Below are 14,499 nucleotides of genomic sequence, written 5' to 3' on the forward strand. Positions count from 1 at the left end.
GAGTTAGCCACCCAAGTACAGGTCAAGTGGATTGGGCAGTCTTGTACTTGGGCAGACTTCCATACTGTTATTTTAGCGCTCTAGCTTGGGCATGCTCTCAGCTGAAGTGCAGATCTACCCTGAGTTTCCTACAGAGCTAGAATCCAAAGGCAGAGCTGCAGGAATGCTGAACATTTAGGAAGGAGCCCCTCTACTTTCACATCAGGTTTCCTATCCATGAGTTTATATGCATAGAACCCCCCCAGCCAATATGTCCCTTTAACAGCTTACTGATATCTCTGCAAAGTCACGTGTACAGGTAAGGTGGTTTAGAAATGGTTATAAAAACACTCTTATTTTACTTTAGGGAAAGGAGACTTCAGAAACAAAGAATGCATTTATTGGCAACCCACTGTGAAAAAAGGAAGCTCTGTCTGTGACGCTGTATGGAATATGGGTGAACATTTATAATATTATGGATACCAGTATTACAAAACTGCCATGAATCTTAGAAGATATGCATGTAAGGTATCAGTGGAAAAGTTATGATTTGCTAAGTATGATCATCTTATTTATATGTATGTATCATCTCTGAATCCTGAGTTATAAATATGTGTGATATAGCTGAAGGAGAACTGAAGCTTAGAATATTCTAAACACCCCAAATTTCTTGGCAAAAATGAAAGATGACTTTCCATTAAGAAGTATAATGCACTGTACCTCTGCATCCAGTCTGCATTTTAATCTGTGATTTTTTCTGAGTGGTTCCTTTGCCTTTGCGGAAGATGGGGGGAGAAAAGCTGTTTTTCCATCTTTATCTCAGACACATAGGCACCAACTCCATGGGTGCTCTGGCAGCCAAACTCCCCTCCCCGCCCCTCCTGCCCCACCTCACCTCCGCTCTGCCTCCACCTCCTCCCCTAAGCGCGCTGTGTCCCCGCTCCTCTGTCTACCTCCCAGCACTTGCTGCCACCAAACAGCTGTTTGGCGGTGTAGCAAGCTCCGGGAGGGAGGGGGGAGGAGCGGGAACATGGCACACTCAGGAGAGGAGGCGGGGAAGAGGCAGGACCGGGGCGGGGATTTGGGGAAGGAGTCAGAATGGGGCAGGGAGGGAGCGGAGTTGGGGTGGGGACTTTGGGAAAGGGCTTGAAAAGGGGGCATGGAAGGGATGGGAGGGGCATGGAGTCAGGGTGGGACCGGGGGCAGAGGTGGGGGGGGGTCGAGCACCCACCGGCATGAGCAGAAGTCAGCGCCTATGCTCAGACATATTTCAAAAAGAAGTCAATGGATTTCAATAAGAATTTTGTGGGTGCAGCTATTAACAGGATTGGTCCCTTAGCTTTATAAAAAAATCCACAGTATTTATCCTCTCTACCTTTGCTCATTTTTAAACTCCACCTTACTTCCAAATAAACATCAGATTCCAAAATCTTTCCAAACTAAGCCCTAATTTAAATTATTTTCCTAGTTACAATTAAGGCAACTAACACACATTAGCTTTTGTAATACTTAATTGATACTTTTAGCCTGGTTAATTTTTAAGTCAATTGCTCTCTTTCATTCTTAATGTCAATATTTTACACAAAGATGACTTTTACTACTGAAGAGACTACTAACAGGGAAAAACTCAGGAGGCATAAATTCTGGTTCTATTTCTGTCTCCACCACCCTGTTGCCTTTGGCAAGTCACAGCCTTCCTGTGCTTCAGTCCCTTTATAAAATGGGCCTAATTCTAGAGTTGCTTAAAATTTGTGTGGGAAATTCTCCTAGTGAAAAATATGGAAAATGTCAATTCTGATTAATATTATCAGTTTCCCTGCAGAAAATTTCAAAATGAAAATTGTTTCAAATGGACATTTTGAAAAGAAAGTAAAATTTTCATTTAATTTAGACTTAAATTATAATTTTATTTTGCTTTAAAAACCATAAACAAAATATTTTAATTCAAATTAACATTAACATTTTGACACAAATTTTCATTTTCAATTAAAAAGTTGCTTAATTTAAAAAATGAAATAAAAATTTAAGTCTAAACAATATGAAAATTTTCTTTTCTAATCTGTTCAAAACTACATGTGCAAAAACTAAAAAGTAATTTTACTGCAATTTTGAACACAGATTTTTTGCTTAAAATTTCTTGCAGGAAAAGTTTTTGTTTTCCAACCAGCCCTACTGAATATTATCTATTTTTGTAAAGGACTTTGGAATGTCTGGTTCAAACAAGTTGTGTGTGTGTATATGTGTATGTGTGTGTATTGTAATTAAGGCTACAATTTTGTCACAGAGGTTGTGGAAGTCACAGAATCCGTGACTTCCAAAGATCTCTGTGACTTCAGCCCAGGCGGCTGGGAACTGCAAGGTCCCGCCAACTCCTGCAGTGGCAGGCAGCTGTGAGGTACCCCACCACCACCTGAGGCAGCGGGCCTCCAAGCTCCAAGCCACCATGGGCAGTGGGGGTATCCCACAGCTCCTGGACACCAGGGGGGAAGGGCAGGGGGACCCCTGCAGCTCCCTGGCCACCACAGGGGAAGCAGGGAGACCCCCCGCAGAGCCCTGCCATGGCGGTGGGGCAGGAGGAGCCCTGCAGCACCCCATGCAGAGGGACCCCCACAGCTCCCTGTCACTGTGGGGGGCATGGGAAAACCCACAGATCCTGGCCTCCGCGGGAGAGCAGAGGGACCAAGGCAGCCCCTGGCTGCCGTGGAAGGGTAGGGGGATCCTTGAAGCTCTGAGCCCCAGCAGGCAGTGGGGACCCTGGACTTCCAGCCACCCTGCAGCTGCCCAGCCCCTTCACATTTTATCATTGATATTTTTAGTAAAAGTCAGGGACAGGTCATGGGCAATAACAAAAAAAATCATGGAAGACAGTGACCTGTCCCTGACTTTTACTAAAAATATCCATGACAAAATCTTAGCCTTAATTATAGTATTAGTATTATTTAAAAGGCAACATGTTACTTTCTTGGAATAGCAAAGAGCATGTATTTTTTCCTCTTGATTTCTTAAATAGCCTCAAACTTGCAGACACACAAATTACTCATAAAAATGTTTCCAGGATAGGGGTGTAGAATTATATATTTTTATCCAATTCTTATCAGCTTTACTCTATATTACATGTAAAGTGTACATATCTACAGCATTTGCAATACCCTTTGAAAAAGGGGACACTGGAGTGAAGAATTACATTAGATCACGAATTTAGCAAACTACATGACCAAATGTTACACACACACACACACTTTTTTTTTAAGAAGAATTATACAAACAACTAAAATAAGCATATTTATAGGGGTGCTATAAAAAGGAATAAAGCTAATATAGCAGACCGCAATAAACCCCCCAAAACAAAAAAATAATGTATCTGACTTTACAGTACATTTGGTTAAAATATACAAAACTTATCTATAATGCAAACTGAAGATATTTCTTACAGGTTGACAGAGACTGAAAGATCAAGGCACTTTGGTCTCTGGAACGGTAGCAGCCACACTATTTCCAGTTTCCTCTGCCTAGAAGATTCAAACATCAAGATTCCTCAGAAGGAAGGGAGTAAATACAGTGGTGGTCACAGTAAAAGACAGTGAGGGACATGCATGTGTTATGTGTAGTGGGGACCAGGGGGGCATGCGAAGAAAAGATATGAACCATGATCAGGAAGACTGAGCCAAAGCCTCTGGTATGATTAGGGCCCTACCAAATTCACAGTCATGAAAAACGTGTCACGGATCATGAAATCTGGTCTCCTCCCATGAAATCTGGTCTTTTGTGTGCTTTTACCTTATACTGTATGGATTTCATGGGAGAGACCAGCGTTTCTCAAATTGGGGGTCCTGACCCAAAAGGGAGCTGCAGGGGAGTTGCAAGGTTATTTTAGGTGGGTGGCGGTATTGCCACCCTTACTTCTGGGCTGCCTTCAGAGCTGGGCAGCCGGAGAGAAGCAGCTGTTGGCCATGTGCCCAGCTCTAAAGGCAGCGCCACCACCAGCAGCTGTGCAGAAGGAAGGGTGGCAATACCATACCATGCCACCCTTACTTCTGCGCTGCTGCCTTCAGAGCTGGGAGACCGGAGAATGGTGGCTGCTGACTGAGGGTCCAGTTCTTCAGGCAACAGCGCAGAAATAAGGGTGGCAATACCGTACCATGCCATCCTTACTTCTGCGCTGCTGCTGGCAGTGGCGCTGCCTTCAGAGCTGGGATACCGGCCAGCAGCCGCTGCTCTCCAGCTGCCCAGGTCTGAAGGTAGCACCGCTGCCAGCAGCAGCATAGAAGTAAAGGTAGCACTATTGCAATTCCCCCGACAATAACCTTGCGACCCCCCATAACTCCTTTTTGGGTCAGGACCCCTACAATTACAACACCGTGAAATTTTAGATTTAAATAGCTGAAATCATGAAATTTATGATTTTTTAAATCCTATGACCATGAAATTGACCAAAATGGACTGTGAATCTGGTAGTGCCCTAGGTATGATGCTTAAGGCATAATACCACAACAAAAAATTATAACTGAAAACCAAATAACTATTAAAATATATATATACACACACTTCTGGTTAAAAATTGAGAATGATAGTAACAATTCCTTACAATACTGATAAAACACATACATGACAATTGTGTGAATCTATTCCTTTAAGTATATTCTGGAAGAAGTAGCAGGGGAATGTGGTTGTGCTGGTATAAATTATTTTGTTTAGAAGGGCAGCGAAAACAGGTGCATCAGTATTGTCAATCTGGAAGATGGTAAATGTCAGCCATCTTGATGGTATACTGTATTTTTATGACAGGTTTCAGAGTAGCGGCCGTGTTAGTCTGTATCCGCAAAAAGAAAAGGAGTACTTGTGGCTCCTTAGAGACTAACAAATTTATTTGAGCATAAGCTGTTGTGAGCTACAGCTCACTTCATCGGATGTGATGAAGTGAGCTGTAGCTCACGAAAGCTTACGCTCAAATAAATTTGTTAGTCTCTAAGATGCCACAAGTACTCCTTTTCTTTTTTTATGCTCTTCTGAAGAACAGTAACAATTATCCATTGTAGTAAAATTCTTCTTTTATAATACTGTACATGTGAGATAAGTGTACTAAGTACTTTGTCTGACCTTCTGCAAAGAAACAATCCTCTAAATTAAGGACTGATTGCTCCTTGTGTGAGAAGAAGGAATTTCACTTATTCTGAGAAGTAGAAAGTCAAGTAGAACTCTGGTTTTGTGCTTTTCCTGCTCCAAGCCTTCTGCTTTTTTCACATCTACCCCTAAATTGTTACCATTTTTATTTTTAAAAACAGTAAGTTCTCAGAACAAATAAATAGTTTATTTGTACAACTAAATATTTTGATGATTTTTTAAATAAGTTGATATAAATAAAAGTAAATAGTTACTCAGATCTATACTGTTAAAGAATTGGGTTTTCAAGAAACAAATCTACTGCTCTTCCTAGTACTGTTGACTGCACCAAATAATCTGGAAGGAATGGAGAGATATAAATTAAAGTTAAATTAGAATCTCTCAATAATAAATGCCATATTTCCTCATAGTAAATGTGGCTAAATTTAGTATTTTATGTTAAATAGGGAGAAATCTAGAAGTATACATACAATTAGAGATATATAGGGCTTGATTCCACCTTGTGCAGCAGTTTAAAAGTAGGTTTCAGAGTAACAGCCGTGTTAGTCTGTATTCGTAAAAAGAAAAGGAGTACTTGTGGCACCTTAGAGACTAACCAGTTTATTTGAGCATGAGCTTTCGTGAGCTACAGCTCACTTCATCGGATGCATAGCGATGAGCTATGCATCCGATGAAGTGAGCTGTAGCTCACGAAAGCTCATGCTCAAATAAACTGGTTAGTCTCTAAGGTGCCACAAGTACTCCTTTTCAGTTTAAAAGTACTTTACACTAACTATAAATGTAATTTACACCCACTTAGTGCCCTTTTACCCTAATAGAGTAGTGTACAGTAGTCTTAGCATAAATGAGAATCTAGTCCTAACATTATAGTGTGGCAAAATTTTACACCCATTTTGCACAGGCATAAATGACTGCACAAGGCAAAGGGCAATGAAGAATCAGGTCCATGGTATTTATATGTGACTGAGTATTGTTCGTCCTCATATTAAAAATTAAATAGGTGATACGCAAAACACTATACCAGTATAGTATAAAAGAAAAAGTAGACTTTGTATCCAAATATCCTTGTATAAAAGAAAATCTCTTTTATGCAAGAGATGTGTATCCATTACTGTGAGCTGTAATAATTCCAGAGTCCCAATATAATCTAAAAATGGCATAATGAAGTATTTCATAAATGCCTGTGTGATAAAACAATGCAAATACAACCGCACTTTCCTCAGAATGAAATGATCACACTTTTAGTCAATTTTAGTAATTGTCCATAAAGTTATTCTAATATAAAAAGTCATTTGTTCAAGTTTCCCAAGCAAGGGAACAAATTTTATTATCCCCTTCATTTTAAAAAGTTAAATTCAGCAGGGTCATTTAATTCCAATTTTTTTTTTTTTTTGCATTTAGAAACCTTTTAGTTTTTGTTTAAAAAGTACTTGAAAAATGGTACAGCAAAAATATCTCAGAGTGCAGTTTACTGAACATTACAAACAGTCTGCATTGCAATTTGTTAGTGCTGTTTGCATAATAAGTGTTAATTGTTGCTATGGTTTCTTTGTATTTACTGTAGGTTTACGGGGGGAGGGAATGTCTTTGTTTACAAATGAGTTGTATTTATTACTGAGATTACTCCCAAGAGAATATTCAGAAAACAAATCTGAATATTATATTAATATTAGTTTAAAATCTTAACCCCAGCCACTTTAAATTGTTTGTTACCAGCATATATACTGATTTTTAAGATTAGATATACTAATTCTACATTAACAGTGCAAATGTCTCAATATTCACATCAACCTAAAATTAATGCTGCAATTACTACTGACACCCATGTCAAGAAAGTAGTAAATAAAGTAATTCACATTAGTAATTCTCAAATCCTCAAAATGCTGTCATTAGTAATATTAAAGCAACACAGAACAAATGTTGGTTTTCAAAACCTCTTGGTTTTGTCAAACACAATCCTTGTAAACATGGCTGCATAAGATTTCTCAACACTGTTATCTGAAGTAATTAAATAAATAAAACCATTGACAGACAATTCCTATAAGCTTTTTGCATAGGGTTTGGATTAAGTTTACTTTAAAATGCAGCAAGCTGTTAATAAAATCTGTTAGTCAAGTAGTTTCCAATCGTGCTAACAATTACACATGTACTTTACACCAGTAGTCTCATTGACTTTAATGGGATGACTCACATGTGTAACTGTTTACAGAATTGGGGTCTTATTTAGCACTTAAAGCTGTCCCTAGTCATTCAGAAGGTGAGCAGTAGAAATGCTCTGCATAAGTTTACAAAATATGCTATTCAATTTAAAAGTATATCAATGGAAATGTTTCAGTAAAAGTCACATATTTATGATTCCAAACAGGTTATGTACATAATATACTACCACAGCAGGAAATACCTCACTGTAGTACAACAGTGTACAGTTGTGAAACACAGTGTTTAGTATAATTTCCCTTTAGTTTTCCCAGTGCATAAGTGGTTTACAACTACACTATACAACATGCCCAAGTCTAATTATTTATTATGTACAAGATAGAAGCAAGATGTGAGGAAGAAGGAATGAAAAAAAAATGGCAAAGATACAGGGATTCATTCCTGCCAGGTGCTGAGCACTCCTCCAAAGGTGCGAAGAGCCCACAACTCCCACTGAAATCAGTAAGACTTAAAGACACTCAGCATCTCAGAGTAGCATGCAGCACCTTGTGGGATCCCAAATAAACTCCATGAGAGAACATCAAAATCATTCAGATGTTTTATAAAGCGCAAACAAGAAAAATATAATTGAATATTTTACAATCAGTATTAAGCTAACTGCCATGTTTGTGCAATGCAAAATTAAAAACATAGGTTGGCATGCATTCAATATGGATCCCATGATAACAAAGATGGAATTTGGAGTTTCTGCATCTTTTAGAAAAAACATTCATCTTTGTATCTTAAAGTTATCCTATAAATATAAAAGATAAACAAATACATTATAGCTGTTCCTTGAAATAGACATTTGAACACATGACCATTTTTTAAAAAGTGTTCAGTACTAAATTTCAACTCCTTTCTCTGGTATATCATTGGGTTTTGGAGTTTGAAAAGTTTTTTAAAAATTTATATTTCTAGAAATACAAATAAACAATAGCATTACAGTGCAAATTAACCTCATCTTGCCAGCCATATATTATCTCGATGCAAAAGGATCTAAGACTGTTATATTCTGAGTAGCATAAAACCACATTTAAGGATTAAATTTGTAAAACGGCATAATGGTACTCCTTTTATGTTCAGTTCTGTTCTTAAATTCCAAAACAAGGTCCAGATTCCGGCCCATCCTATGCACCAACACAAGGGAGCTAGAAGTGACGTAAGATGGCCTCTTGCTTTAGTGCACTGTACCGCCATTACTTGTGTGCAGAGGGAACCAGAGCTGCTATGACCCTCCTTATGCAGATGGGCAGGAGAAGTCTTGACTCTGCTCCCCACAACATGCCTCGTGGCAAAGTTACACAGCGTTTCAGGGAGTACATATTGCCTTTTACAGTATATTCCCTCCCTGGAGCAGTGGAGAAACTGAAAGTAGATTATGCCTCTCAGTCACACTCTTCCTCCAGGGATAGAACAACAATGTAATTACCCCTTACTCAGGACTAGACTACATACCAATCCAGCCCTAAGCGAGTTCAATGTTGGTTGTATTCACAATATTATACCACATCCAGTGATTCTGAACTAGGACTAAAACCAAATGTCTTGAAACAAAAAGCTAAAAAGGCAGAACTGAAACAAGTTGTTCAAAGCAATGAACATATATATCCCTGTAATCCCTCTGTTCCAAGGAAGGACAGGTATTACCAGGCATATCACCTCTTAATTGTTCAAGAGAGGATATTTCTCTGATTTTCAGTCAGAGAACTGGAAGATGGTTTCTGGGTTATTGCTGTCTGCAGGATTTGTTGGCTGCAGGGTTTTTGTTGGTGTAGTTTTACCATGAGAATGAGAGGAGGAAGAATGTGAACTTTCACTGGAACTGCTACGTGTCTCTGTGCTTGTACTAGTCTTTTTCATCTTCCTTCTTTTAGCAAGAGGTGCCTTGTCAACATTCTGGAGGCAAAATCCTTCTCTTTTGTACTTGTTAAAGGCCTGTTTCAAAATAAAAAGGCAATTTATGCATTTATAAAAGGTTTAAGAAATGTTAGAACATGCATAATAAGGTATGAGGTCTATGTTTTATTATTTCTCAAGAGTCATGTCTATACATTCTTCATGCAGTTTATGACAATTTTACAACCCTTTAAACTAGCGCTGTCAAGCGATTAAAAATGTTAATCATGCGATTAATCGCACTGTTAAACAGTAATAGAATACCATTTATTTAAATATTCTTGGATGTTTTCTACATTTGCAAATACATTGATTTCAATTAAAACACAGAATACAAAGTGTACGGTTCTCACTTTATATCTATTTTTTATTATAAATATTTGCACTGTAAAAAACAAAAGAAACAGTATTTTTCAATTCCCCACATAGTCCATGTTTTAAAATTATTTTACTAAGCCATAAATATAGTCAAGATTACATTTCAGTATTTTATATTTACTTAAATTACAATTTTAGTTTCAAACATTTCAGGGTTATTTTTTTTCTTCAAAACTGAGATCTCTGCAATTGCTAAATAAAGAAAAACTATTTACCCCACTTCTTCTTCTTGGACAACACAGTCCCTGTTTGTAATGAAGCCATAAAATGCAATGTGTTTGAGCATAAACTGCAACTTAACATATTATGTTTTAGATTATTCTTCATATATAAAGTTTTGAAAAAATCAATATTACATTTTCCTCTTGGCCTGCATTTGTATAACAAACATATTTTTAGTGAATTAATGCTGGTAACCAAAAATGTCCATTAAGGCAATTAAGGTATTTCCACAGACCATTCCAAATCGTAATATATTTTAGATGCTTTAGCTCAAATTTTTGTAGCAATAGTTTACTTACTTCCTTTCTTTCCTAATCACAAGAAGGGCAATTAAACTGAAAGTCAAGCAAGTGCTAAGTGTAACCAGAATGTTACACGTGTCTTACAAAGCTTTGTTTAAGGACCTTCTCTAAACTTGTATATTTATGGTAGCTGTTTCACCATCATCACTTTCCCCAGTGATATAAATATGCTGTCAAAATCTATATTCCTCTCTCAACTTCCCATTTTGACATATGTGTTTCATTATATTCTCTCATGTAGGTTTCTGGCCATTGATATAAGTCTACATATTATATAGGCCTTATATTTCTGTGACTTCCTATACAACTATCACAGAACTCTAAATGTGAATACATTTTTTAAAGAAACAAATTCATGTAAATCCAAATTCTAGGCTGATATAACAAATGTTTAATATTTATAATTAAAATACAAGAGTTTTTAAGCTTACATGAAAGGTTGCTTTGACGTATGTATGTACAGCAGCTCCTGAAGAGCCTAAGTTATCAGGAGTCATTAGAGGATTGGATGACAGCTGGCTCCCATCTTGAAGCCATTCACTGTATCTCAAGCTGGACATTTTAATTCTTTTATTTGGATCCACTGTAAGAAGTCCTAACAGAAATATATTATATATATTAAATATATTCTTAATCCAGGAGCTATTATTTATCTTTTTAATACTGTGGATAAAGTAATCATTTGAAAACATAAAAATTGAATCATTTGATGAGTCATGTTTATATATTACTTAGATATAGCTCATATAATGTTGACACAGGGTTGTACAAAACACTTTTTAACAAAGAAATGAACTACGTGCTTGTTATAAAACATTCATAAATCAACAATAATACATCAAGTGTTCAATAACTGACATCCCTAAAAAATTATAGACATTGATTCTGGATGCGCTGATAATTACCGCTTGTAACAAAAAGATTACTTTGGCTTCCTTATAAACTTAAATTAATAAAGCACCCAAAACTGAAGAACACAAAAGTATACAGTATGGTACTTTACTCTGGTCACTGCAACTAAAAGAAAAATATGAAAAATCCATGGATACATACCTTGTATCAAATCTTTGGCTTCTTGAGATACATTCTTCCAGGCTTCTCTTTCAAAGGAGAATTCTCCCTTTTTAATTTTCTTCATAATTTCCAATGCACTGGTGCATGTTAAACCTTTGTCTTGAGACTGGAAGGGTACCTGTCCTGACAGCATTGTATACTACCAGGAGAACAAAAGTAGTACTAATTAGTACCATATATTTATTGCCAACCTTACTACAACATTACTGACTACATTAACCTAACTCACTCAATATTCAGATATTGTTATTTAGAGAGTAGCAACAGCGTATATATTCCAACTAATAGTTCTTTAATAAGAGTTATATTTTCTCTTCAAGGTGTACATGGCCTAAAGCACAACAAGTCTTTATTTAGAGACCTTGTTAGCAACATCAGCTTACATGTCTCAGGAATGTTGAAAACATACAGATTTTACGCAGTGGGAAGCCTATACCATTTACTTATTTTTCAAAATAAATTTTTCTGTAAAACAGAATGTAGGTTGGATCTTTATCTGAACTGGAACAGTTTTAAGAGCATAATATAAATTTATAGAGGTCTCATAATCGATTTATTATTTCCTTCACACATCCAAGCTGTTTTAACAGGTGAACATTCCAAGAAAAAATAATTTAATCAAATTGATCAGAAAAAACCTGAAAGCTGGCTCTAGCTCTACCTTCTTAAATGCTTCCAGTGCACATCCCAGCTTGTTACTATATGTGCAGGAAAAAGATATCCTCACCCCACTCCAAAGCAGTGTCTATCCAATACTAGCTTATCTGGGACAATGTCAAGCCCTCCCCAGACATTAGTTTTAACAAGGAATCAATTCTGCTTGTGTTATAGAATGATCAAAATAAATAAGCCACACAACCAACCACTCACCAAAATGACCCCCAAACTCCAGAGATCACAGGATTCATCATAACCATTGTGATTCAAGAGCTCTGGAGCAGCATAATGAAGAGTAAAACATGGAGTCTTAAGAGGCTGATTATCAGGTGGTTTTAACCGAGCAAATCCAAAATCAATTATTTTTATTTCTGAATTATCATTTTCATCTGTGAACAATAAATTCTGAAAAGCAAATGCAAAGATAACTAAGTTAAAATAAACATTTTAAAAGATGCAGTTTTAAAACATACATGAAACTGATTCGAACCAACAATTTTTAAAAGAATTTAGTCTCTAAGAACAAATATGCAAGCCAATATGCTTTTCTCCTCTTTGTGAATATATTCTATTTCCTCATACTGCTTGATTAGAAAGAGAAGTTAAATAACGTTTAATTTATAAATCAGCTCTGATTGGAGATAAGCATGTGCTTACCACTATGCAACTTATAAAATCAGCTGCTATGTATGCGCACGCTTAGGAGATCATTTTCCAATATACAGTGCCAAGTATATCAAATCAAATTCTATATCACAACTATATCACTAACAAGCAGAAAATTAGGTGTTTAGAAACTAGCATGTTTAGAAAGGGAAATGGAAAATGTTTAAACACTGAAGTAGTAAAAATATTACACTTCTTAGCAACCTCATTTTTAAAGGACAGAGTACTTATTGAAACTGAAGAATATTATTTAAGACTATCTACTTTAAAAGATAAGAATTAAATTGGTATATTCCAATTTAACCGAGCTAACCAAATGTGCATCAGTCTTTTAAATCATTTAAAGCTCTATTCTGTAATGTGGTAAGTAATCTAGAGTGCCATATGAGTGAAAGTGTGCAATAGCACTCCCAGAATGTGCTCTGCATTTTGCAGGATTGAGCTTTAAAGTTGTCTCTTGCTACCAATACAAAGATTTGGAAAACCAAACCTGAGAAAATTCAGAGAGAGAGAGAGAGAGAGAGAGAGAGAGAATGTGTATTTTCCTGTGCCAGTTTCCCTAATTTAAGGAATATTCATATCATCACTGAATTCCAACATTAAAGATGGATTATAAACCATTAAGATTCAACCAACGTGGGTAATACAGTTCTGACAGGCTGCAGAAATAATTTGATTTAGTTATTAGAAAAGTTCCTGGTGAGAATTTGGGGTGAAAGTAAGCTGGTGTGCTGATAAGAAAATCTGACAGAGCTCAAATGACCTGTTTCTGACACCTCAGATTTATCTACTTTCTTTGTCTGCCCACAAAACTCTACTAATAATGCCTTCTTTTTGAGTTTCCCCCCATATATGAGGGCTAGAATCAAATTTCCATTTGGCTACTTCATCTTTCTAAAACACTTCTTTGTTCCCTCTGATTTAAAGCTATTTCTTTAGGATAATCCCAGCCAAGTAACAGGTATACTTGGAACCTAATTTTCCAAAGCTGAAGAAAATTAGAATTATGAGCAAAACTGATGGGAAGGAAGAATTTAGAGAGCAAAACATGAACGAACATTGGAATTGTTTAAGAAGAGTTTACAAGACAGCCCAAAAGCCACAATTCCTCAGTCACAGAAGAGGACTACTGGGTTAAAAGCCCATCCTAGTTAAGAGGGAAGTGAAGACCAGAAATTAAAAACAAACACACACTATATAAAAAATGGAAAAAAACAATGTAGACTGTGAACATTATAAATTATCAACGACAAAGTGTAGAAAATTGATAAGGGAAGCTAAAGACATCAGGGAAAAATCCCTTTTCCACTGCTGAATTATTCTTATAGTTAGAGACAGCCAACGTAAAACTCCCTTACTGCAAACTAAGCCAATTACTTCTTGTCCTATCCTCAGAGGACATGAAAAACAATTGAATAATGTCTTCTTCATAATAACTGTTTACATATTTGAAGACTTATCACGTCACCCTTCAGCCTTCTCTTCTCTACACTAAACATGCATAGTTCTTTCAACCTTTCCTTATAGGTCATGTTTTCTAAACCTTTTACCATTTTTACTGCTCTCCTCTGGACTCCCTCCAATTCGCCCACATCTTTCTTAAAGTATGATGCCAAAAACTGGACACAGTACTCCAGCTGAGGCCTCACCAGTGCTGGGTATAGCAGAACAATTACCTCCCATGTCTTACATATGACACTCCTGTTAATACAGCTCAGAATAATATTTGCTTTTTTCACAACACCATCATACTGTTGACTGATATTAAATTTGTGATCCACTATAGCCCTCAGACTCTTCTGCAGTAATGCTGCCTATTCAGTTATTCTCCATTTTGTATCTGTGCATTTGATTTTTCCTTCCTAAGTGCAGTACCTTGCACGTGTCTTTACTGAATATTGTCTTATTGATTTCAGACCGATTCTCTAAATTATCAAGATCAGTTTGAATCCCAGTCCCATCTTCCATAGTGCTTGCAACCTCTCCCCAGCTTGGTATGCAGATT

The 14,499-nt window shown here is 36.8% G+C and overlaps 1 protein-coding gene across 4 annotated transcripts in view; it reads right to left on the minus strand.

The window, feature by feature from the left end:
- Nucleotides 1-5,741: 5,741 nt before the first annotated feature.
- RPS6KA5 (ribosomal protein S6 kinase A5) overlaps nt 5,742-14,499 on the minus strand; it is a 201,816-nt gene continuing 193,058 nt past the window's right edge. For 2 of the 4 annotated variants that reach the window (XM_037900835.2, XM_007055451.4), the window contains exons 14-17: nt 12,042-12,233; nt 11,151-11,310; nt 10,529-10,692; nt 5,745-9,234 (exon numbers count right to left, since the gene is read on the minus strand). In XM_037900835.2, coding sequence (XP_037756763.1) covers nt 8,995-9,234; nt 10,529-10,692; nt 11,151-11,310; nt 12,042-12,233 — 756 coding nt within the window. In that variant the 3' untranslated portion in view covers nt 5,745-8,994. Of the gene's footprint in view, nt 9,235-10,528; nt 10,693-11,150; nt 11,311-12,041; nt 12,234-14,499 lie in introns of all 4 variants that reach the window. The other 2 variants (XM_037900833.2, XM_043549097.1) reach the window with 2 other exon arrangements.

This window comes from Chelonia mydas, chromosome 6 (genome assembly GCF_015237465.2).
Source record: "Chelonia mydas isolate rCheMyd1 chromosome 6, rCheMyd1.pri.v2, whole genome shotgun sequence".
Classification (NCBI taxonomy): domain Eukaryota; kingdom Metazoa; phylum Chordata; order Testudines; family Cheloniidae; genus Chelonia; species Chelonia mydas.